The sequence below is a fragment of the Mesoplodon densirostris genome, chromosome 7, assembly GCF_025265405.1.
Source record: "Mesoplodon densirostris isolate mMesDen1 chromosome 7, mMesDen1 primary haplotype, whole genome shotgun sequence".
Classification (NCBI taxonomy): Eukaryota; Metazoa; Chordata; class Mammalia; order Artiodactyla; family Ziphiidae; genus Mesoplodon; species Mesoplodon densirostris.
The window spans coordinates 6,480,765-6,505,259 of NC_082667.1; the positions used below are offsets into that span (position 1 = coordinate 6,480,765).

General features: G+C 50.9%; 1 protein-coding gene across 15 annotated transcripts in view; it reads left to right on the forward strand.

Moving 5' to 3' along the window:
• The window catches only part of PC (pyruvate carboxylase), a 103,004-nt gene that overhangs the window by 55,774 nt on the left and 22,735 nt on the right, over nt 1–24,495 (forward strand). For 8 of the 15 annotated variants that reach the window (XM_060103895.1, XM_060103907.1, XM_060103897.1 and 5 more), the window contains one exon: nt 24,337–24,472. In XM_060103895.1, coding sequence (XP_059959878.1) covers nt 24,337–24,472 — 136 coding nt within the window. Of the gene's footprint in view, nt 1–19,222; nt 19,884–20,754; nt 20,973–24,336; nt 24,473–24,495 lie in introns of those variants that run through there. The other 7 variants (XM_060103904.1, XM_060103902.1, XM_060103909.1 and 4 more) reach the window with 4 other exon arrangements.

Sequence of the window (24,495 nt, forward strand, 5' to 3'; positions counted from 1 at the left end):
GCCCTGTTCTTTGTATTTTTTTTCCTTATTGTCTTTATTTGAAGAGAGCTCAAAATACTAACAGAGTATCACTTTATTACAGTCATGATTTCACAGTCACAAGACTGAAAGTTTCAAATTTTACCAAGAGTGAAATGGCTTTATATATGAACTTCGGTCTAACCCCGAAATAGCAGCTTCCCAGGTTTCCCACAGAACTTGACCATAATAATGTATAAGTCCCATTCTCATACGCATCCTCATTCACATAGACTGCTCTTAAATTGAGTTTGATTCCAAAGTGATTAGAATTACGAGGTCATCTAACTGGCCTGAGGATCCAGTGATTTGTTCTTTATCTTTATTTCACCTTCACACATAATGGATAGTTCAGCTGGATAGAGAGTTTCAGGCTAGAAATCGTTTTCCTTTTGCAGTTTTAAAGAATTGCTTTGTACTTTTCTAGCTTCCCAAGTTGCTGTTAAGAAATCCAAAACCATGCTGATTTCAGACACTTTGTGCCCCTTTCCCCCACTTTCTGCAAGCTTACAGGGTCTGAAATTTCACGACATGCCTGGTGTGAGTCTGCATTTGTCCATCGTGTCGGCTCAGTGCGTCCTTCCATGTGGAAACAGGGCCTCCTGTCCTAGGGGTTTCTTGAATTATTTTGTTTCTTCCCCTGTGTTTTAGCTGATCTCTCTTTCTGAGACTCCTGTTATTTAATTTTTGGATCTCTTGAACTGGCCTCAAATTCTCTTCCCTTTCTTTGTTTTTTAAAATAAATTTATTTTATTTATTTATTTTTGGCTGCGTTGAGTCTTTGTTGCTGCGTGCCAGCCTTCTCTGGTTGTGGTGAGCGGGGGCTACTGTTCGTTGCAGTGCGCAGGCTTCTCATTGCAGTGGCTTCTCTTGTTGCGGAGCACGGGCTCTAGGCATGAGGGCTCAGTAGCTGTGACTCACAGGCTCTAGAGCGCAGGCTCAGTAGTTGGGGCGCATGGGCTTAGTTGCTCCGCAGCATGTGGGATCTTCCCAGACCAGGGCCCGAACCCGTGTCCCCTGCATTGGCAGGCGATTCTTAACCACTGCGCCACCAGGGAAGCCCTCTCTTGCCTTTCTTGCCCATTTTCCCCTTTACCTAATCTTCCAACCCTTCTATTGATTTTTTTGTTTGTTTTTCCCATTATATTTTAATTTCCAAGAGCTCTTCTTGCTCTCTGAATGGGTCTTTAAAAATATGTGCATAACATCCTGTAGTTCCACCTATGTAATCTTTTCTTGTTTCTCTGAGGATATTAATGACAAGTTCATTTAAGTTTTCTTCTCCTTGCTTTGGCTGTTTCCTCCAAGTTGCTTTTTTCTGCTACTTTCCTTTGGTCTCTCTTTGAAGGAATCTGTCCTCGGCTGCCCAGTGATCGTTGGTTGCCGGTTCACAGTTACTAGTAGGGGCTAAAAGCTGCCTGGGAGTCCAGTTTCTGAGGTGCACAGTGGTGATGAGGCATGCTATTTGTTGGGGAACCTCAGTGTCAGTATCCTGAGGCCTCCCCTCTTGGGCTGGGTCAGGTCTCAGAGGAGGGGAAGGGTGTTCTAGGAGCTGAGTGGGCGAGGGGACAGGATGCATAGGCTCACTTAACCTTCCTCTCCTGTTTTTGGCAAGGTACCCAGGCCCTCAGCTGTGCCTTGCATCCCCCAGTGCAGACCCTGAGCTTCGTCCTCTCCGGAGAGCAAACCTCTGTTCTTCAGGAGAGTGTGGGAGAGGGGTGGTCTCCAGCAGCATGAGGTGGGGGAATGGATCTAGGGGTCTAACTGCTTCTCAAAAGCTTTCACCCAGCTTCCGTTGTACGTATCAGCCTGCTCATCCCATCCCAGGGGACCTGGAGCCACAGTTCCCTAGCTTTTCTTGGATTCTGTGGTGGAAATTGGTGGATGATCAGCCTTCCCCACTGCCAGGTAGAGCCACGAGGACACTTAACCCAAGCTACTTCCACAGTTATGTTGCTGTGGTCTCCCCTCCTGGTCTCTCTTTCCTTAGGGATTTATAGCTTAAAAAACAAAAACCTCTTGCTAAAGTTTTGGTGGGATTTCGGGAGGGAGAAAAATTAGACACATAACCCAGACATGAGTGGGCTTTGCACAGGGAAAAGGGCATCCAGGCGGGGAGCATCTTGGTGGAAGGAGTGCTCTGAGGAAGACGGGAACATGCTTGGATTACTTGGGAACAAGGAGGGGGCAGTTTGGCTGGAGTTATAGGACCCAGGAGGCTGAGGAGTGATGGGAAGTGAGGCTCGACAGGCAGCTTGGACTAATGATGTGAGGCGAGATTCTTACCTGTAGGCAGTAAGGGTCGTGGAGGGTTTTAAAAAGAGAGTGAAAGAATGCCCGCACGGGGGATGCTGTCCTCAGTATATAGCCTGGATCAGTAGCTAAAGCCAACCAATGGTAATGGTTGGTCATGGTTAGGAGGCTTTTACAGCAGTTCAGGTAGGAAGAAGTGGGTGATCCAGGGTGGGTTAGTGGAAATGAAAGCAAGGAGGACGTGAGGGATTTCAGAGGAAGAACTGATGGGCCTTCTTGACTAGATGGTGGGAGAGGGAGAGGGAAGGGCAAAGATGACCCCCAAACTGAAGCCCTAGTTCCCTGGGGATGGAAGACAAGAGGTGTTTGGTTGGGTTTTGAGGAGTGTGTGTCATCTGGAATGGGGGAGGTAGGGGGTAAGTTCTGTTACAGGATAGACATTTGACATGTATATGCAACAGCTATTATTTTAAATCCTCACATTTCAACCTGCAAATGCCTCTGTTGGTTAAGAAAGAGAGAAGGGGGTGGGGTGGGGAGAGAGAAAAGGTGTCAAGGGTATATGAGCAAGGAAGTCAGTCCCTTAAAAAGCAAAGACTAATTTTCACGTTGTTAAATGAGATTATCAAAGGAATCTTTATTTTGGTATTCTCACAGCTTCATTAGTGTTGCAGAATGGCTTCTGAACTGCCTTGAGCATAGAGAGTTTCTGATTCATTTCTTCCTTAGCTCATCCTCATGTTTTGACTGAATTAAATGCTCTGTACATGAGGCTTCTACAAAAGACACAGAGGCCTCTTTTTTTTTTAATTAAATTTTATTTTATATTGGAGTATAATTGAGTACAATGTTGTGTTAGTTTCAGGTGTACAGCAAAGTGATTCATTTATACATATATCCATTCTTTTCCAGATTCTTTTCCCATATAGGTTATTACAGAATATTGAGTAGAGTTCCCTGTATTATACAGTAGGTCCTTGTTGATTATCTAATATATATATATATTAATGTGTATATGTTAATTCCAAACTCCTAATTTATCCCTCCACACCGCCCGCCTTTCCCCTTTGGTAACTATAAGTTTGTTTTCTAAGTCTGTGAGTCTGTTCCTCTTTTGTAAATAAGATCATTTGTGTCATTTTTTCAGATTCCACATATAAGTGATATCATATGATATTTGTCTTTGTCTGACTTACTTCACTTAGTATGATAATCTCTATCAGAGATTATAATAATAATGCCATGTGGCTGCAAATGGCACTATTTCATTCTTTTTTATGGCTGAGTAATATTCCATTGTATATATGTACCACAGCTTCTTTATCTATTCCTCTGTCAGTGGATATTTAGGTTGCTTCCATGTCTTGGCTATTGTGAATAGTGCTGCTATGAACATTGGATGCATATATCTTTTCAAATTATGTTTTTCTCCAGATATATGCCCGGGAATGGGGTTGCTGGATCATACAGTAGTTCTATTTTTAGTTTTTCAAGGAACCTCCAAACTGTTGTCCATAGTGGTTGTACCAGTGTACATTCCCACCAACAGTGCAAGAGGGTTCCCTTTTCTCCACACCCTCTCCAGCATTTATTGTTTGTAGACTTTTTGATGATGGCCATTTTGACTGGTGTGAGGTGATACCTCATTATAGTTTTGATTTGCATTTCTCTAATAATTAGCAGTGATGAGCATATTTTCATGTGCTTTTTGGCCATCTGTATGTCTTCTTTGGAGGAATGTCTATTTAGATCTTCTGCCCATTTTTTGATTGGGTTGTTTGTTTTTTGATATTGAGCTGCATGAACTGTTTGTATATTTTGGAGATTAATCCCTTGTTGGTCACTTCATTTGCAAATATTTTCTCCCATTCCGTGGGTTGTCTTTTCGTTTTGTTTATGGTTTCCTTTGCTGTGTAAAATCTTTTAAGTTTAATTAGGTCCCATTTGTTTATTTTTGTTTTTATTTCCATTTCTCTAGGAGGTGGATCCAAAAAGATACTGCTGTGATTTATGTCAGAGTGTTCTGCCTGTGTTTTCCTCTAAGAGTTTTATAGTATCCAGTCTTACATTTAGGTCTCTAATCCATTTTGATTTATTTTTGTGTATGGTGTTAGAGAATGTTCTAATTCATTCCTTTACATGTAGCTGTCCAGTTTTCCACCACTTATTGAAGAGGCTGTCTTTTCTCCATTGTATATTCTTGCCTCCTTTGTCATAGATTAATTGACCATAGGTGCATGGGTTTATTTCTGGGCTTTCTATCCTGTTCCATTGATCTGTATTTCTGTTTTTGTGCCAGCACCATACTGTTTTGATTGCTGTAGCTTTGTAGTATAGTCAAGTCAGGGAGCCTGATTCCTCCAGGTCTGTTTTTCTTTCTCAGGATTGCTTTGGCTATTTGGGGTCTTTCGTGTTTCCATACAAATTTAAAAATTGTTTGTTCTAATTCTGTGAGAAGTGCCATTCATGATTTGATAGGGATTGCATTGAATCTGTAGATTGCCTTGGGTAGTATAATCATTTTGACAATATTGATTCTACCAGTCTAAGAACATGGTATATCTTTCCATCTGTTTGTGTCATCTTCGATTTCTTTCATCAGCATCTTATACTTTTCGGAGTACAGGTCTTTTGCCTCCTTAGGTAGGTTTATTTTATTTTTATTTTATTCTTTTTGATGCAATGATAAATGGGATTGTTTCCTTAATTTCTCTTTCTGATCTTTCATTGTTAGTGTATAGAAATGCAAGAGATTTCTGTGTATTAATTTTGTATCCTCTAGCTTTACCGAATTCATTGATGAGCTCCAGTAGTATTCTGGTAGCATCTTTAGGATTTTCTACATATAGTATCACGTCATCGGCAAACAGTGACAGTTTTACTTTTTCTTTTCCAATTTGGATTCCTTTTATTTCTTTTTCTCCTCTGATTGCTGTGGCTAGGACTTCCAAAACTATGTGGAATAAAAGTGGCAAGAGTGGACATCCTTGTCTTGTTCCTGATCTTAGAGCAGATGCTTTCAACTTTTCACCATTGAGTATGATATTAGCTCTGGGTTTGTCATATATGGTCTTTATTATGTTGAGATAAGTTCCCTCTATGCCCACTTTCTGGAGAGTGTTTATCATAAATAGATGTTGAATTTTGTCAAAAACTTTTTCTGCACTTATTGAGGTGATCGTATGGGTTTTTAAAAATATTTTTAAATTTTATTTTATTGATTTTTTTTTTTTTTTTTTTGGTTGCATTGGGTCTTCATTGCTGCGTGCGGGCTTTCTTTAGTTGTGGAGAGCAGGGGCTACTCTTCGTTGCAGTGCATGGGCTTCTCATTGCAGTGGCTTCTCTTGTTGTGGAGCATGGGCTCAGTAGCTGTGGCTTGCGGGCTCTAGAGCACAGGCTCAGTAGTTGTGGCGCATGGGCTTATTTGCTCTGCAGCATGTGGGATCTTCCCGGACCAGGTCTCGAACCCTTGTCCCCTGCATTGGCAGGCGGATTCTTAAGCACTGTGCCACCAGGGAAGCCCCAGCATGTGGTCTTTATTCTTCAGTTTGTTAATGTGGTGTATCATACTGATTGATTTGCGGATATTGAAAAATCCTTGCATCCCTGGGGTAAATCCCACTTGATCATGGTGTATGATCTTTTTAGTGTATTGTTGGATTCGGTTTGCTAGTATTTTGTTGAGGATTTTTGGGTCTGTGTTCATCAGTGTTGAACATGGCATGTACTTTTCTTTTTTTGTAGTATCTTTGTCTGGTTTTGGTATCAGGGTGATGGTGGCCTCATAGAATGAGTTTGGGAGTGTTCCTTCCTCTGCAATTTTTGGGAGTAGTTTCAGAAGGATAGGTTTTAACTCTTCTCTAAATGTTGGATAGAATTCACCTGTGAAGCCATCTGGTCCTGGACTTTTGTTTGTTGGAAGTTTTTTAATCACAGTTTCAATTTCAGTACTTGTGATTGGTCTGTTCATATTTTCTCTTTCTTCCTGGTTCAGTCTTGGAAGATTGTACCTTTCTAAGAATTTAACCATTTCTTCTAGGTTGTCCATTTTATTGGCATATAGTTGCTTGTAGTATTCTTTTATGATCCTTTGTATTTCTGTGGTGTCAGTTGTAACTTCTCCTTCATTTCTAATTTTATTGATTTAGGCCCTCTCCCTTTGTTTCTTCCTGAGTCTGGCTAAAGGTTTATCCATTTTGCTTATCTTCTCAAAGAACCAGCTTTTCGTTTCATTGATCTTTTCTACTGATTTCTTCATCTCTATTTCATTTATTTCTGCTCTGATCTTTATGATTTCTTTCCTTCTACTAACTTTGGGTTTTGTTTGTTCCTCTTTCTCTAATTGCTTTAGGTGTAAGTTTAGGTTGTTTATTTGAGATTTTTCTTGTTTCCTGAGGTAAGATTGTATTGCTATAAACGTCCCACAGAGGCCTCTTTATTTGGGGTCTGTAGCCAAACAGGCAAGTGGAGAGGGGGTACCACTCACCCAGCCCACCCTTACTGCCTGTCTCCAGGTCACGGTGGGATGCTTAGCCCGTCTAGATGTTCTTGTCATCTGTGGCTCCCGGGGAGGTGAGGAAAGGGCCCTGGTTGTAGTATTTGCCGATTCCTGTGGTGTACAGATACCCACTGTGATCAGTTTCAGGCTGTTACTCGATGTCACTGAACACTGAGTTGGAAAGGGGCAGAGTCGGAGCCAGTGGGAGTGACCGATCTGTGCCTGGTGTGGGTGGCTCATGGTGGATCCTCCCCCAAAGGATGTGCGTGGGCGGGAGGACCCCATTTCTTAGGTCATCTGACTTGCTCTAAGGAGACTATGAGGGTCAAGTTGTGCTTCAAAGCATCATCTCCGCAAGCAAGCCCCAGCCCGACTGGGCTGGCCTCTGGTTCTCTCCTCATGGCCCTGGCCCTGCCCACCTCTGCCCATCAGAAGCAGGGCCAAGTCCCCTGCTCAGCCTCCGCATTGCTGACACTGAAAGCTGACACTTATAATAAAGGCCTGTTATGTGCCAGACACTCTTCTGAGCGCGTTACATGCATTAACTCGTTTGATCTTGTAACGAGCCTATGCACATTACTGTTATTATCCCTGATTTTACAGGTGAAGAAATTCAGGCCTGGAGATTAAACAGCTTGCCCAGAGCTAGTGGGCTTGGTGGAGCCCTGACTGGAACCCAGGCTGTTCGACCCCTGGGGTCTTACCACTGTGTTTTCCCTGCCCTGTTACGTCAACATCTGGGAATTCTCTTCACGTGTTTTCTTTTCTCCTTAAGATCCAGTCAGGGCCTCGGCACTGTTGGTGCATTGGGGCTGCCAGATAAAATACTAAATTCAAATGGCTAGTTTATTAAAATGGCTAGTTGAATTCAAATTTCAGATAAACCAACAATTTAGTAGTGTAAGTATGCTCCAAATATTGCACAGGATATACTTGATATACAGGATATATATATATTTTTTAATGCAGTCTAGCTGAAATTCAGATTCTAACTGGACACTTTGCATTTTAATTGGCTGAATCTGGCGGCCCTTGGCTCAGCGACTTTATCTTGGTTGAGAAGAGAGTCGGGAGCCCGGGAGGAGATTGAAGTAATGTCTTGCTACTCACATTTCTCTGGCCAGACTGTGCTGAGGGCTACCAACCTCTGATTCATGGTACTTTTTTTGTTTGTTTAATTTATTTTTTGGCTGTACCGCGCGGCATGCGGGGTCCTAGTTCCCTGACCAGGGATCAAACCCACGACCCCTGCAGTGGAAGCACCAAGTCTTAACCACTGTGCCACCAGGGAAGTCCATCATGGTACATTTTAAAGTAAAACATACTTAATATCTAAATTCCAAACATATCTAACTTTTGCTTTTCTCCTCTAAAGAAAGAATATTAACACAGCCTATTGTAGGAACGTGCCAAGATACAGGTAGATCACAGCAGAAACTTAAGAAATCTCATACAATCAATCGAATATTTTACTATTCCAGAAGACTCATTTGACCTAAACCAAGTCATTCAGAAAACTGTCTAAAAATTTTTTAAACCCCCTCACAGGGAAACGCCATTGCCTTTTCTAATCTGTATCTTTTGCTGATCTGACCGGCCAGATATTTTTCGTAAAGCTTAGTCTCATCCTGCTTCTTGGAGCGGCTGTGGCTAACCAGGAGTTTGGGTGTGAACAGGAGGCACGACTGTCTGCAGGTCTGCCTTCCCTGGGCTGCTGCTTCTCTGGCTGTACCTCTCTGAACGTGATGTCTTGCCCTGTCAGCCCAGGGAGCCGGAGCACGAAAGCCACTGGTCATCTCAGCCCTTGGCAGGGTCAGTGCATTGGGTGATGCCTGGGTCCCAACCAGTGCTGGGATATTTTACACTGGCACTAGAGCTTTGCTCTCAGAGGACGGAGGCGCTCTTCATCCAGTACAAGGCCGGTCTTTCACCTGAGCTGAGCCGCTTTCCGGGGTTCTCCATCCCTTTAACTCCTAGCAGCCTACCCTCCTGTTCCAAACAGCATTCGGCTCTATTTTCTGACCTCCTCCTGTGGAAGGTTTAGCTCGCTTTTACCCCCCAGCCCAAACATACCCACTTTCCCTGCTCTCCTCCTTCCCGCATGGTTATGTAACCATTTAAAAGTACATTTTCAGTTTTTACATTATTAAAATCAAGTAAATATTCACAGTTGAGAACACCAAGTGTATACATGATAACATTTTCCTGTATAACTTCTCAGTTTCCTGGAGTTACTCTTTTTTTTTTTTAATTTTATTTATTTATTTATTTTGCGGTACGCGGGCCTCTCACTGTTGTGGCCTCTCCCGTTGCGGAGCACAGGCTCCGGACATTCAGGCTCAGCGGCCATGGCTCACGGGCCCAGCCGCTCCGCGGCATGTGGGATCTTCCCGGACCGGGGCACGAAACCATGTCCCCTGCATTGGCAGGCGGACTCTCAACCACTGCGCCACCAGGGAAGCCCTGGAGTTACTCTTTACTTCATTCCTTCATCCCCAGACGAACTATAAATTGCTGTCTGCTCCCCATTTTTTCAGAGACATCAGGTAATCCAGCCTTTTTTTTTTTTTTTTTTTTTTTTTTTTTTTGCGGTATGCGGGCCTCTCACTGTTGTGGCCTCCCCCGTTGCGGAGCACAGGCTCCGGACGCGCAGGCTCCGGACGCGCAGGCTCAGCGGCCATGGCTCACGGGCCCAGCCGCTCCGCGGCATATGGGATCCTCCCAGACCGGGGCACGAACCCGTATCCCCTGCATTGGCAGGCGGACTCTCAACCACTGCGCCACCAGGGAAGCCCTGGAGTTACTCTTTACTTCATTCCTTCATCCCCAGACGAACTATAAATTGCTGTCTGCTCCCCATTTTTTCAGAGACATCAGGTAATCCAGCCTTTTTGTTTGTTTATTTAGACCCCTGATTGCCCCCTTGGAGCCCCATCTCTGGAAGCTTCCTGGCCTGTGCTGTTATCTGGAGAAGCAGTTCTCACCATCCCCTGAGAATTCCCTGGGCTTCCTTCTGTGCTGGCTCCCAGGCTTCTCGGTCTTGGTTTATTTACTCCCTTGTTTTGTTGGTGCTCATCTCCCAAGAGTTTCCTGGGAAAATGCACGCGAGGGTGGTAAACTTTCCTAGGCCAAGCAGGTCTGAAAATACCTTTATTTTGCCCTCACACTTGATTGATAGTGTAACCGGGTAGAAAATTCTAGGTTGGAGAGCGTTTCCCTCAGAAGTGGCTCAGCGTTACTGTGGCCTCCTTCTTCTCTTCAGGAGTGTAGTTGGCTGAGTGATGGCCCCCAACGATGTCTAGGTCCTCATCCCTGGCACCTGTGTCACATTATCAGGGAAAAGGGTCTTTGCAGATATGATGAAGTGAAGGATCTTGACATGGGGAGGTAACCCTGGATTATCCGGGGGCCCTAAATGCCATCACAGGTGTCCTCAGAAGGGAGATGCAGGAGGTTCTACAACACTGCAGTTCTAGAAGGCCAAGTGATGACAGAGGCAGAGACTGGAGTGATGTGGCCATAAGCAGAGGCATTCCGGCAGCAACCAGAAGCTGGAGGAGGCAAGGAAAGACACTCCCCTGCAGCCTCCGGAGTGCATATGACCCTGCCTGTGCCTCGATTTGGGCCCAGTGAAACTGATGCTGAACTCTGGCCTCCAGAACTAAAAGAGAATACATTTTGGTTGTTTTTTTTTATAAATTTATTTATTTATTTTTGGCTGTGTTGAGTCTTCGTTTCTGTGCGAGGGCTTTCTCTAGTTGCGGCAAGTGGGGGCCACTCCTCATCGCGGTGCGCGGGCCTCTCACCGTCGCGGCCTCTCCTGTTGCGGAGCACAGGCTCCAGACGCACAGGCTCAGTAGTTGTGGTGCACGGGCTTAGTTGCTCCGCGGCATGTGGGATCTTCCCAGACCAGGGCTCGAACCTGTGTCCCCTGCATTGGCAGGCAGACTCCGAACCACTGCGCCACCAGGGAAGCCCCATTTTGGTTGTTTTAAGCCACCCACTCTGTGATACAGGAAGTTAACGGGATCCCCCGATCTTATTTCCAGGCAGGACTTTGGGCATCTTGCTGGGGCTCAAAGGGTCCTCACAGCCACAAGTGCAGGAGGTGATGCTGGATGACTCTGCCCTGCTCCCCCACCCCGGGGGGCTGGGGGTGGGCTCCCTGGACTCAGCCTCTTATTTTCTTACCTTTTCTCCTATTTGCCATATGTCAGTCTTTTTGTTATGCTTTCTGGGTGATGTCCTTCACTGTCTTCTAATTCTTCTATTTATTATGTTTAAAACTGTCTGCAATGCTATTTTTAATTCCCTAGAGCTCTTTCTCATCGCCTTTTAAAATAGCTGCCACCTCGCAAAGCTATAGCTTCTCGTACTTCTCTGAGATTAATTATAGTGTTTTTTCCTAAGTCTCTGCTCTCTCTGTTACTTTCTCCTCAGAGTTCCATGTTTTTATTCCCGATTTGTTTTGGTGAATTTTTTGGGCTCTGTCCTCAAACATCTGGTGCTTTTGGCTGTCCCTTCATACTGAAGCCGACTGGAAAGCCTGGGCATGGTGGGGCTTATGGACCCGTTGTCCTCACCTTGAGAGGAAGCTGCAGGCCAGCCCTTTCTTTGGGTGCCCACTATGTGTCTGTAGCCACGGGACGTCCGTCCTGGGCGGGTGGTTTCCTAGAGAGGAGCCCTCAGGGTGCTCCCTAGCCATCAGCCTGGGAACCACTTCGTGGTAGCCGAGGGCTTTGCCATCTCCCCTGCTCTCTGCAGTGCCGTCTGGTGCCCTGTCTGCCGCCTCTCCCCTGGCTGGGCCTCGTGGCCACAGTGGAGCCTCTCCAGGAACCCAACCTCTCGTCTTCTGAAAGGTGCCAGTGCCTGGCGGTCAGGAGTGGGGCCCTGGATGCCCATAAGCGGTCCACCTGGCTCTGACACTTCCTAGCAGCGTGCTCTTGGGCACATGACTCCATCTGTCCTGCCTGAGCCTCAGTTTCCATGGCTCTAGACCTGGGAACGCAGGTGAACCGTCGCAGGGGTCGCTGCGAGGATTCAGCCAGTGACTGCACTGGACTCAGCAGGGCTGAGGCTGTTTGCTGTTCTGTGGTTCTGCTGGGGTGTGGTGCGGAGATGGGTCTGGGGCTCTCATTCCCTTAGACTGTAACCAGCCTTCGGTTTGCAGCCCCACTGTCCAGCCGACCCACTAAGTTCTGAACTTCCCGGGAGCCTGCAACTCGAATTTGCTCACACTGCGGAATCCCCTGCGTGCTCTCCACCCCCCACCCCCAGTCATTGCCACTTGCCCACGTGCCGTGCATCCTTCAGTTTTAGGGGCCTCTCTCGTCTGCTGCCCTTGGCTTTCCCATTTGTCCTTGGGGGTTTGTGCTCTTTTTAAAAAGATCCTTTTACCGATGTTTTAGTGGGATTTCAGAAGGGTAGAAATGAACTCCTGTGTTCGATCCATACATTTCACCAGACCTAGTTCTTACCATAAAATGTGAAGCAAATATGTCAACATAGTGACATCAGTTTATTCTGAGTTTCTGGGTCTTATATATATTGCTAGACGTATTGTCTGTATTTTTCAAATGTTTCATAAAGGAAAGAGAAAGAAAGAAAGGGAGGGAGGGAGGAAGGGTGGGCGGGAGGAAGGGAGGGTCCCTCCATCCTAGTACCCTCTAGGATCATCTAGGATCCTCAGATGCTCATCCTGCATTCCTCCTCTTCTTACTTGAACATTCAGGTAAGACGTCCTTGTCCAGACACTGGGGCGTTTACAGCACAGACCTCCTCACCTCCCCCTAACTCACTGTTACCTCTACCCGCTCTGAGCCACCGCTGAGGCCACCAGGGAGCCCTCTGCTGCCAAATCCCATGTCTGTTCCTTTCACTCCTTATCAGAGCTCTGCTGCCTTAGACACTGACATTCCTCAGAGCCCTGGCTGGTCCCTGGGTGTCCCTCGGCTCATCCTGGCCGGTGGGTGTTTCTGGCTGTCCCATCCACCCCTCCTGCCCTCATGTCCCCAGCAGGACGTGGCTCCCAGACCTTCTTCTCCTGCTCAGAGTTCTCCTTCAACGTCAGACTCACGTCCAGCAGCCTGTTTGGACTCCCCAGCTGGATAGCTTGCAGTTAATTTCAAGCTCATCAGGGTCAAAATTGAACTTGCCGGCCGCTACCTACATCCACTTCTGTGTTCCTTAACTTGGCATTGCCACTGTTCACCCCTTCCCTTAAAACAGGAGCCAAGAGCCACCCTTACCTGTGGCCTCTTTACCCCTCGTCGAACAGGTGCTTGAGGAGTACTTGCGGCACGTTTCTTGCCTACATTAGAACATCTTCCTTGTTTTTCTTCCACCTCTAGTCTTTCCTCCTCAAATTCATCTTCCTCAGAACAGCCAGAGTGGTCCCTCTAAATTGCAAATCCCTCCTCCCCCGCCTAGTTTCCTGGGTCACATCCCCTGACGTTGAGGGTAAGTCTGCGCCCCTTGCTGTGCATGCAGGCTCGTGACCTGGAGTCTAGGTGTCTGTGCTTGGTCTCCTGGGCATCCTCACTCCCTGCCTCTGGCCTCAGTGGACATTTGCCAGGCTGTTTGCTCCTTTGTCTTTGCTCCCACTGTCCCCACGCCTGAACCACCTCCCTCCTTGCTCCTCGTCCTTGGATTTGTCCCTGGTGTGTTTCTTCAGGAGGTCTTCCTGCTGGCTCTGCCCTCTCTCCATGCAGCCATGTGTTGGCATCGGCACTGTTCACAGGCTCGTTTTTGCTGCCACCCACTCGGCCTTTCCTGGCCCAGAGCGGGTGCTGATCACAGTCCTAAATAGCTCCGTGCTCTGAAGGCCCCCGCTTGGCCTGCTTCAGGATGAGCGGGTGAGAGAAGGGGGTGTTTTTATTTTTTATTTTTAAAAACAATTTTTGGCTGTGCTGTGCGGCTTGCGAGATCTTAGTTCCCTGACCAGGGATTGAAGCCATGCCCCCTGCAGTGGAAGTGTGGAGTCCTAACCACTGGACCACCAGGGAATTCTCAAGGGGGCGTTTTTAACACCCTGTGCTCCCCAGCCCCTGGTTTTAGGGTCTCTGTAGGTTCTGGTCATTTATGGGGAACGTAGGTCTGTTAGATTCCTAGGGCTGCCATAGCAAAGAACCCAAAACGGGCTGGCTTACGGCAGAGATTTATTGTCTCACAGTCTGGAGATCAGAAGTCCAAAATCAAGGTGTCGGCAGGGTCACGGTCCCTCTGACAGTTCGGCGGGGGGGGGGGGGGGGGATCCTTCCTTATCTCTTCCAGCTTCCGGTGTTTCCAGCAATCCGTGGCATTCTCTCCAGGCACATGGCTGTCTTCTCCCTGCGTGTCTCCACATGGTCTTCCATCTGCGTGTGTCTGTCTCTATGTTCAAATTTCATCGTTTTATAAGGACACCAAACATATTGGATTTGGGCCCACCCTAGTGACCTCATTTTCACTGATTACCTCTGTAAAGACCTTATTTTGGGACTTCCCTGGCGGTCCAGTGGTTAGGACTCCACACTTCCACTGCATGGGGCGCGGGTTCGATCCCTGGTCAGGGAACTAAGATCCTGCATGCTGTGCAGAGCGGCACCCCCCCAAAAAAAATGACCTTATTTCCAACTAAAGTCACATTCTGAGGTCTTGGGGGTTGGCACCCCCACGTATCTCTTTGGGGCACAAAATTCAGCCCATACACTGGTGTCCACTTTCCTACCACCTTGAAACTGGGGTGACCTGAGTGAGCGAGTGGGGACGAGGTCCTGTGTGACTCGCCAGCTGGGGTGGGTGTGCCACGAAGGTGTCAGGGAGCTTTCTGGACCACCTGCATGCCTGCTGTGTTTTGGTGTCCGTCTCCCTGCAAAGCATCATCCGGCCATAGTTAGAATTGAATTTCTAGTGCCTGTTACCCCTCTCAGCCCTGAAATGCTGTTCTGGTTCCCACCCCCAGTCTGGGAGGTATTTTTTGCTGACCTTGCCCCTTTGACCTTCCTTGTCAACACTTTGGGCTCTTATCTGTGTGTAAGGGACACTCCTGTGTCCCTTTAGCTTGTGCGTGCTGCTCCAGGAGGGGCCACGCCTTCTTCACTCGTTGTCTGGCCGCTCCACAGTATTTCTGGGCTCACAGTACTCTGCAAGCTCATGTGGCCTGGAGCCGTCATTCATTCATTCACTCATTCATTCCCCAGACATTTAATGTCGGTGTCAGGCACTGGGCAGAGTGCTAGGGAGACACTGGGAGACAAAACAGACCGAGAATCCTGTCACCAAGTCGTCACAGTGTCTGGTGAGACGGGTCAGCAAATCGTTTATAACATTAAGTGCTCCTTTTTTTTTTAATTTCATTTTTTTAGAATAAATTTATTTTTTTTTAATTTATTTTTGCCTGCGTTTGGTCACTGTTGCAGCGCGCGGGCTTCAGTGGTTGCAGTGCACGGGCTCAGTAGTTGCGGCACATGGGCTCAGTAGTTGTGGCGCACGGGCTCAGTTGCTCCACGGCATGTGGGATCTTCCTGGACCAGGGCTCGAACCCGTGTCCCCTGCATTGGCAGGCGGATTCTTAAGCACTGTGCCACCAGGGGAGCATTAAGTGCTCCTTCTTGAGGACACAGACGCAGACACGACCTCACCGAGAACCCCCACAAGCAGGAGGACAGGGGGTGTGGCAGGGACAGTGACAGAGCTGCGCTGAAGACAGATGGCCACCCGAGGAAGGGTGTCTGAGCTGGCTGGGGTGGTGGAGGAGTCCAGGAAGGCCTTCCTGAGTGGGACCTAAAGGATGTGGAGAAATTGGTGAGAGTGGCTTTCCGGCTGTGAGCCTGGCCCGACGTTCCGGTCCCCAGGCAGGCGTGCACAGGTCGGCAGTAGCACTCCTTTTGCACCAGGGGGCAGTGTTTGCCCTGAAAGTCTCCCTGCCCTTAAATGAGGCTGGGACAGGGCAGCCGCTGCTGTGCCCACCGGGCCCCCTCCTCACCCTGTACTCCCTGCCACTCCCTTGCGGGCCTTGATCAGGCCTCACGCTCCTCTCTCTCTGAGCCTCCTCTGTTTCCCAGTCCACAAATGCCCTCGGCCCACGCAGGGCCCGTCGTCCCAAGGTGCCGCTGTTCCCCCCTCTCCCCTCTGCCTGCTGCCTAGATCGAGGGTTGCCAGGGACGACGCGGAGCCCCGCCGCTCAGGGTGGGAGGCGGGCTGTGCTGCCCCGGGCCCCGCGCTGTGTCCGCTCTGAGTCTCTTCCTGCCTTTGATGTTCTCGCGCCCCTTTCTTCTTCATCTGTCACCTTCGTTGCTTCTCGTGTCCTCCCTTCGGCTCCCCCTGCTCAGAAGTCTCGGCCTTGGTCTGTCCTCTCTTGGGCGCTTTGATATCAGCCGCTGCAGCCCTGAAAGTCAGGCGGAGTCTTTCCCTTTCATCTGTCCCTGTTAGCCTCCAGCCCCGGGCCACCATCCGACACGTTTAGGACAGCACGGAGCTGCCTGGAAGGAAGGCTCCCCGAGTGCAGCCCCATCCATCAGAGGCTCGCTTCTGCCACAGTGTGGAGTCCTCCACCAAGAACTCTTTCTCTCTGGTTCTGACCTGCTTTTGCTTGCAGCCAGCCGCTGAGGCCGGCTGGGGGCAGGGGATAAAGCCTGGTAGGGGTGCTAGTGCTGGGGGTGGGTAGTAGGAAGTAATTGTGTAGGAGCCTCACTAGTTAATTTGGAGATTCCTGGGGCTTGTTTCTGACCCGCTCTCCCTTCTTCTCACCCCATCTGTCTGCTCCAACACACATCTGAGACGGATGTGTTCAGGGACCTGGGGACTGGGGGCGGACAGTTCAGTCTGTGGGCTTCCAAAACTCACACATCAGCCAGCCACCCCCAAAGCAGGGCCGCAGCTTTACTTTCCTCTGTGCCTCCTGCCCACAGTTGCCCTCTGAGTCTGCAGGAGCTGCTGTGTGAAGAACAGGGATATTTAGGGTGGAAGCAATACAGATCCTCGAAGGAACATTCCAGGGCCCCATGCTTGGCTACAACAGCTATTCAAGTGGCCGCCTACCCTGATCCCAGCAAGGCTGCTCTGGCTGAGAGCACGTCCGCCCTGAGCCCAGTGGCTTTATTGTCTGGACCAAAATTTGGATGGTGATGGCTTGACAGCGGAATTTTGTGCTGCTCTTGGTTGCAAGAGGCAGCCTGGGAGGTGTAGTTTAGGTTTGAAGTAATGGGACCTCTAGTGACATTTTGATGATTTATTGGATGAATTGAAACTGCCCTAGCTCATCAGGGACACATGATTGCTGGCACTGTTAGCCTGCTCCCTGGTGAGAAGTGCAGAGCCCTACTGGTGGCCCTGCCGAAGTTCAGGCACTAACACATTTTTATCAGGAGTGGGGTTCTGGCTTTTGGTTTCCAAGTGCCTGTCGTGCTTTGCTTCTGATGAAAGCCACAACTTCTTCCTTTAGTTAGGCGAGGACACCCTAATGGGCCAGCGCTGTTGCTCTAGAAGGAGACGTACAAAGTGGGCTCAGAACTGCCCCTGCTGGCTGACCCTGAGTGTGACTTAATCCCACTCTGCCTGGTTCCTTCTGTCAAAGGGAGTGACAAGCAGCTGTGCAGCTGCCCTTAGTACGTGCGGAGCTCGGTGCCTGGGAGAGAGTAGAGGCTCTGCGAGGTGTACTGGTCCCCGCTGTGTCCCCACCTGCTGGCACCGGCCTGGCACAGAGGTGGAGCTTGGCGAGTGCTGGATGTTGTAGAAGCCGCAGGGGCAGGTCGGGTCGCCGGGCCTGGCAGACGATGTCGCTGCCTCCCCTGCCTCGTGCCCCGGGTTGTCGTCAGCGCCCTCTTGACTGAATCGTCACCACTCCCTTCTGGAAGGAGAGAACACTGAGCTTATCCATTCAGTGTTGGGGGGAGGTTTGAAGCTGGAAGAGAAGTGGAGAGACTGCCTGTGGAGTCACGCTGAGAGGCCGCGGGGGAGAAACAGGTGTTCCCGACACTCCCCGCCTCCCTGTGCCTCGTTCTTGCTGGCGCTGTTTACACGTCCCAAGTGAGAGTCAAAGCTGTCTTCCTCCCCGTCTCTAATGCACAACCCGGGGCCAAGGAAAGGGATCTGTCAGCTGGCATTTGCAAAAATAGCAAGCGGGCCTCTCTGGGCCTGTCGGCTCTCTGGAGAGGAAACCGGATAAGGGATCTTTGGGCGGTGGCGGTTGCTTTTCTCTTGCTCATCACTCCCCCATCTCTGAGGTCAGAAAAGGAGATTTTTGCTCACGTGTGCCACTGGCACTGAGCAAGGCAAAGTGGCGTCCCCGAGGCAGGTGACCGGAGGCTGGCTGTGCCCTGGCTCCTCCAAGGGGCCTGTCCCCCTGGGGGAACCCAGCCAGTGGGGGAGTGCCATCCGTCCGCAGAGCAGCCGCCCTCGCTGAAGACTTGTGGCTCCCCTGGGCAAGGTCAGCTGATGCAACAGAACACGAGGGCTTCCCAGGGCGTTGGGTTTGGTTAACGAAGGCCTCGGCGTTTTTAAGGAAGACTTTCAGCCAAACTGCCAACGACCTTGAGGGCTTCTGGGTTCCCATCCCGCAACCGAAAGCTCAAAAGCAAGGCACAGTGTGGCACCCATGGTGGGAGCCTGGGCCTTGCCCACACCGCCCTCCTGTGACCGGTGCCGTCACCTGTGCTCTGCCCTGCGGTGAGGGGACGGAGATGCTACCTGCAACGGTGCTTGCGGGAAGGCCAGTGCTCTGCCAAAGTGGCGCTGTGAGGAGGGGCTGGCACTCAGGTCACTGCAAGGTGCCGGAGTTTGGTCTCAGGGTGGGGGTCCCATTGAATGCCAGAGGCAGCCCCTCTAAGAGGGCTGCAGAAGGGAGTTTGGTGTCCTGAGGCCTGGCTACGCTCACACCTCAGGCGCTGGGCTTCTGCTACCGGGCCTCACCAGGTGCCTGGCTGCCTGCCTCCGCCACCCCGAGCGGGAATCCGCCCATTCAGCTCCTCCTTTGGCCCAGCCCGGACCCTCAGACTTGACACAGCCAGAGTGAGTGCATCACACACTCGAGCCACGAAGGGCCTGCTTCCTGGAAGGGAGGCCTCTGTGAGGTGGCCCACCTCTGTCCTGCAGGTTTTCTCCTGGCTGAAGTTGATTCTGGAAAGGCCTTAGGAGGCACCAGGCAGCCGAACTCCCTGGGTTTCAGGTCTGGGAGGGGAGTGGGACTTGACAAGAGAAAAGGCTGGGTGCTGGGTTAACCAAGTCCTGAGGTGTCCTGGGAAAGCAGCAGGATTTTTATTCACCTTTGTGTCCTCAGGACCCAAGCGTGGCTTTGCAGGGTCAGGAGGTGGGGGTCGCTTGTGACTAAGCCGGGAACTGAGCTACAGGGCTGTGTCTAGGCTCTGAGGGGCAGTGTGACCCGTGCCCTCGGGCATCCACGAGGGCCCCGTCTGACCAGCCTCCCCAGACCCCACTCTGCCTGTTGGCTGACGTTTCTGTGCCTTTCACCTGCAGGGGTAGCAGGAAGTCCGCTGTCCTGCTCCCGGCTGGTGTCCTGCCTCAGGACACCCCCTTCGGGCTTCCCTGGTGACGCAGTGGTTAAGAATCCGCCTGCCAATGCAGGGGACACGGGTTCAAGCCCTGGTCCGGGAAGATCCCACATGTCACGGAGCAACTAAGCACGTGCGCCTGCACTCCAGAGCCCGCGAGCCACAACTACTGAGCCTGTGTGCCACAACTATTGAAGCCCACACGCCTAGAGCCCGTGCTCCGCAACAAGAGAAACCACTGCAATGAGAAGCCCACGCACCGCAACGAAGAGTAGCCCCTGCTCGTCGCAACTAGAGAAAGCCCGCGCGCAGCAAGGAAGACCCAACGCAGCCTCATTAATTAATTAATTAATTTTTAAAAAAAGAACACTCCTTCATGCTCTTTCCCCATCCCTGGGGATCGGGGAGCAGGCTTTGGGCTGTGAAGCTCCTGCTGCCTGCGTGGCCCAGCCTCTCTGCCTCCCCTGCTCTGGGGTGCCCCTTCCCCCAGTTTCAGCCTTGGCAGCCGCCCCTGCCTCCAGCACTGTGGGACAGGAGAAATTTGTACCCTGGGCCAGTGACTCAGGCCAAGCAGATGGCGTGGCCTCCCTGGGCAGAAGCAGCTCTGGGTGCCTGGCTGGTGCGGGGTGAGTGCCCCGGGGCTCCCTTGTCGGGTGCGGGTCTTCCCACCCGAGAACGCGCTCCGCTCTCCATGGGCGCATGTTCTGGCCCTTGTCCAGCGAGAGCCACTGGGCGGGTGGCCACATCGCTGGTTTGGGCGGGAATGAGAGCCCTGCGGGTGTGGGCACCAGAGCCGGGGGTTCCTTCGCGTGTCCCGCACTCATCAGGGAGGAAAGGCCAGTGGGAAGATGGCGCTGGCGGCCATGTTCATCGCCCAGGCATGGCGCTCAGGGCCCCTGCTCAGTGATCCACAGGACAACCTGCCGAGGTTGGGGTGGTAGTAGCCACTTCTACAGAGGAGGGAATGAGGCGTCAGGTGCCCAGACCCAGGCCTGCTGACTCCAGGTTCACACTGGGCTGCCGGCCGGTGGGTGTGACTGCCCTCTGCCCACTTTCCCCACTGCTCTGACTTCAGCGAAGGACCGTGACCTTTCCTCTTCTATAAACATCTGCCTGCTCACTCCCGCACCCCAGGGTCTGCTTAGGTCTCAAGTCCAGGCCGATGTTTGCTTCCATCTGCACAGGACAGGGGGCTCCGGGGCATTCAGAGCCCCCCCCCACCTCTGCCACCCAGTGCCCAGACCCTGGTTTCTTGGTTTGTAAAGTGGGACGCCAGGGAAGCTCTTGCTGTCTAGAGCATGTGTGAGGGTCAAATGCAGAAATGTGTGTGGGTCTCTAAGGCCGGATAATTCAGACTCCCTTGTTTGCTGACTGAGCTAGGGAGGCACTTGGCACCCAGCCTGGGGGCATAACCTCCAGGGATCTCTTTCTTTATCAGGAAAAGGGATTGGGGCATGTGTGGTTGGGGAGAGGACAGAAATGTCTATTTATCCACAGGACAATGCGTAGTGCCTAAGGCGTCCTCAGGAGTAAACCCACCCAAGTGGGAGAAAAGAGCGTGTGTCTCCCTGGAACTAGTTGAGACGTCCCTGGAGGATGGAGGATCTCCGTGCCAGTGGCACCAGCTGTAAGGCTGCTCACCTGTAGATAAGTGAGGAAGATCCCGCCTGCAGCCCTGAGCAGAGCAGGCATCTGGTGCCCAGGACGAGGGCGAGGTCTGCATCCCACACCTGCCTCCCCGGGGTGTGCGCCATCAACCGCCAGGGCCTGCCTGCTTCTGGCTGCTCCGCTGGGCAAGTGCTTCCCTCCTCGTGGTTGGGTGTCTGAATCCGGAAGCCGGTGCAGAGGATTAGGTGCTGCGAGTAGACCTGCGAGGGGGAGATGACAGGATAGCATCTGAAGTTCACTGGCTTTCAGAAAGGTGTGGGAGTCAAATGTTTCCACTCTGAGGCCCAGCTGGTACTTGGCCCCCACTGTGAGCGGGTCCCGGGGGCTCCCTTGGGTCGCTCCTCCATTGGCGCCAGCTGGAGCACGGCTTACTTCCTTCGGACCCACAGACAGGCTGCAAAAGCAGTGCAGGGAATTCTCACACCCCTTACCCCAATTTCCCAAATACTGTTGACCACATTTGCTTCATTATTCTCATGCTTTTCCCTGAACCATTTGAGTGTAAGTTGCAGATATGATGCCCTTAAACTCCTAAACACTTAAGTGTTTTTTCCCTAAGAATGAGGATATTCTCTAAAGTAACCACAGTACAACAATTAACATTGACACAATACTCGTTTCTAACGTACAGACCTTATTTAAATTTTGTCAGTTGTCCCCCTAATGTCCTTTACTGCAGCTGAAATCCAAGATACAATCCAGGAGCACATGTGCATTTCATTGTTATGGCTCTTTAGTCTCCTTTAACCTGGAAGTTCTTTAGTCTTTGTCCCTCATGACCTTTGACACGTGTGAAGAGTCCAGGCCAGTGGTTTGGTGGAACGGCCCTCAGTCTGGGTTTGCCTTGTGTTGCCCGATTAGACTCAGGCTGGGCATCTGTGGCAGGAACACCCGCAGGTCCTTCTTGGCCGCCCGTCAGGAGGCATGTGATGGCCGTTTCCTGCTGGTGATGTTAACCTGCATGGCGCGTCCTGGGGTGTCTGCCAGGTTCGTCCGCTTTGCATTCATCAGTAAGGACTGTGTGCTCCATTTCAGAAGATGAGCCAGAGCCCAGCGAGGCTGCTGCCCCACCCCTGACATTCGCACTGCTGGGTGGGACCCCGGGCGCCCACCTCCCGCCCTCGCCTCTGCCCCTGTTGGCTCTCAACTCCCGAGAGCTTCTGCCACAGTCCCACGGCGCTTCCTGGCTTTCCTCCCTCAGCCTCCTTCGCTGGCTCTTCCTCCTCATCCAGAATCAGCGTTGGTGCGCCCGCTGCTCCTCCCTTGACTGTTCTGTCCCCAGCAGATCTACCCCAGGCCCAGGGCTTCCAACCCCACCCTTTTGCTGAAGCACCCAGGCTTCCTGCCTGGCTCTGACCTCTTGAGCAGCCCGTCCCCACCCCCAGTCTGGTCTCTCCTGAGGTGGGGGAGGCACTTCCGCTCGCCCATCCTGGGCTTCTTCCTTCCCCTCCTCTTCCGCAGTGAGTCTCAGCGAATCGAGCCTGTTGTACCCCAGATACCTCCCCACCCGCTCTGCCCCCCCAGTCAGAGGTGCTGTCTGTCTCAGCCCCTGCGCAGCCCCACACGTACACCCTCTTCCCGTCCTCGCTGCTCCGAACCCAGGCATCTTTTCCAAACACGCAGCAGGTCGTGCCCTCCACCACCATGTTGGGTGAGAGGCGGACGCACCCAGAGGCCTCGGCAGCCTGGCCCGTCCCGCCTTCAGCCGTGGGGTCCCTGCCCCCAGCTATCAGACCGGACCTTTCTTGGACACACCCAGCTCCTTCTTCCCTCGGGTCCTTGGCCGTGGCTGTTACTGTGCTTGGGGTGCGTTCCCTGCAGATCAGATCTGCGTGTGGCTGCGGCTTCCTCCATTTAGGTCCCCAGGTCTGCGCCCTCCTAGGAGAGGCCCACTTAATATCCAGCCCCCCGCCTGGTAATTTACAAAATGTTACCTGTTTTCTTGCCCTTGGGGCACTAGTCGTGATCTGAAAGGACCGTATTTCTGTCTGTTTTTTTCCTTTTCTCTTCTCCTTCCCTGGGTCTACCTCCTGTGAGAGCCTCCTGCCTTGTTCTCGCCGCCCTCGCCTGGTGCTGTGCCTGGCGGGGTTGATGCTCGGCGGGCCGCCCTCTCTCCCCTGGTCTGAGGGCTTCCCTCGTCTCTCTTTCTTCTCTTTATTTCCTTATTTCTTTTCTTCTCTTGTCTTTCTATTTGGTCTTTATTTCCCCTTATCCGTCTTGTTGGCCATAATATGATGCTGAGGTTTTTATATATTAAAAAATATATTTTTTTATGCTCCTTACTTAAAACAAAATGGCTGAGTCAAGCATTTAAACTTTACTGAGAAATAGTTCACGTGGTTAGCTGGATAAAGGCACCGGAGCAGGGGTAAAGGACCGAATGCCAGTTTGGGCTCTGCTGTAACAGCTGTGTGACTTTGAACACACTTTTTAAAGCTCGCCTGGGCCTTGGTTTTCTTCATTTGTAAAATGAGGCGGGTGGTTGACCTCTGAAGATGTTCTACATTCTGGGATGTAAATTGCCCTCAATTTATTTTTATTGTGATAAAATATATATTGATATAACAGAATTTGCCATCTTAACTATTTTTAAGTGTATAGTTAGTTCACTGGCATTACGTACATTCACATCGTTGTGCAACCGTCACTCCTGGCCATTTCCAGCACTTTTTCGTCTTGCAAAACTGAGACTCTGTCCCCTTTAAACACTCCCCATCCCCACCCCCATCCCCTGGCCCCCCCACTCCCACTGTCTGTCTCTGTGAATTTGACTCCTCTAGGGACCTCATCTAAGCAGAATCATGCTGTATTTGTCTTTTTGTGACTGGCCCGTTTCACTGGCCCTCAGCTGGGTTTCATGACTAATTTACTTAGTAGCCCTTGTAGCAAGGAAGGTTTCTGCAGTTTGAAGAAATCTGCATTTTAACTAAGCAGAGGCTGTGCTTCCCGAGAGCACACTGATGCGGGTTCGCTCCTGGGGAGATCCACTGTCACCCTCCCTGCCCAGCCAGACGGAACCCTGAGGGAGGGACGCAGGGGTCCGTGTGGGGCACGAGGGTTCTAAAGTCTGGGGCTGCCTGGACGGCTGTGCCCAGCAGAAGGGACACTGACATGACACACTGTGGTCACACAGGGCTGCTGGCTGGTCTCTGAAATTGCTTTAAAAGCTTGAAGTGCGGTGCTTTAGAAATTATAGTGAGTATTAGAGTATTAGGGTAAGCTTGGGGTGCCATCTGGGTGTGAATTTGCTCCCTTCCCTATAGTCACTCAGCCCCGCAGGGAGGAATCAAGGCAGCAGTGGTGCTGGCTTTCATGCAGGGCTGCCGGGAGGCTGGCGCGGGACCCCCCCGCTTCCTGGGAGCCCTCCCGGAGCTGAGGCTTCTCTAACCGGGCCATGACTTCCCTCCCTAGATGCTGAAGTTTCAAACTGTCCGTGGGGGCCTGAGGCTCCTAGGTATCCGCCGAACCTCCACTGCCCCTGCTGCCTCGCCCAGTGTCCGGCGCCTGGAGTACAAGCCCATCAAGAAGGTCCTGGTGGCCAACAGAGGTGAGCACAGCGGGAGCCAGTGT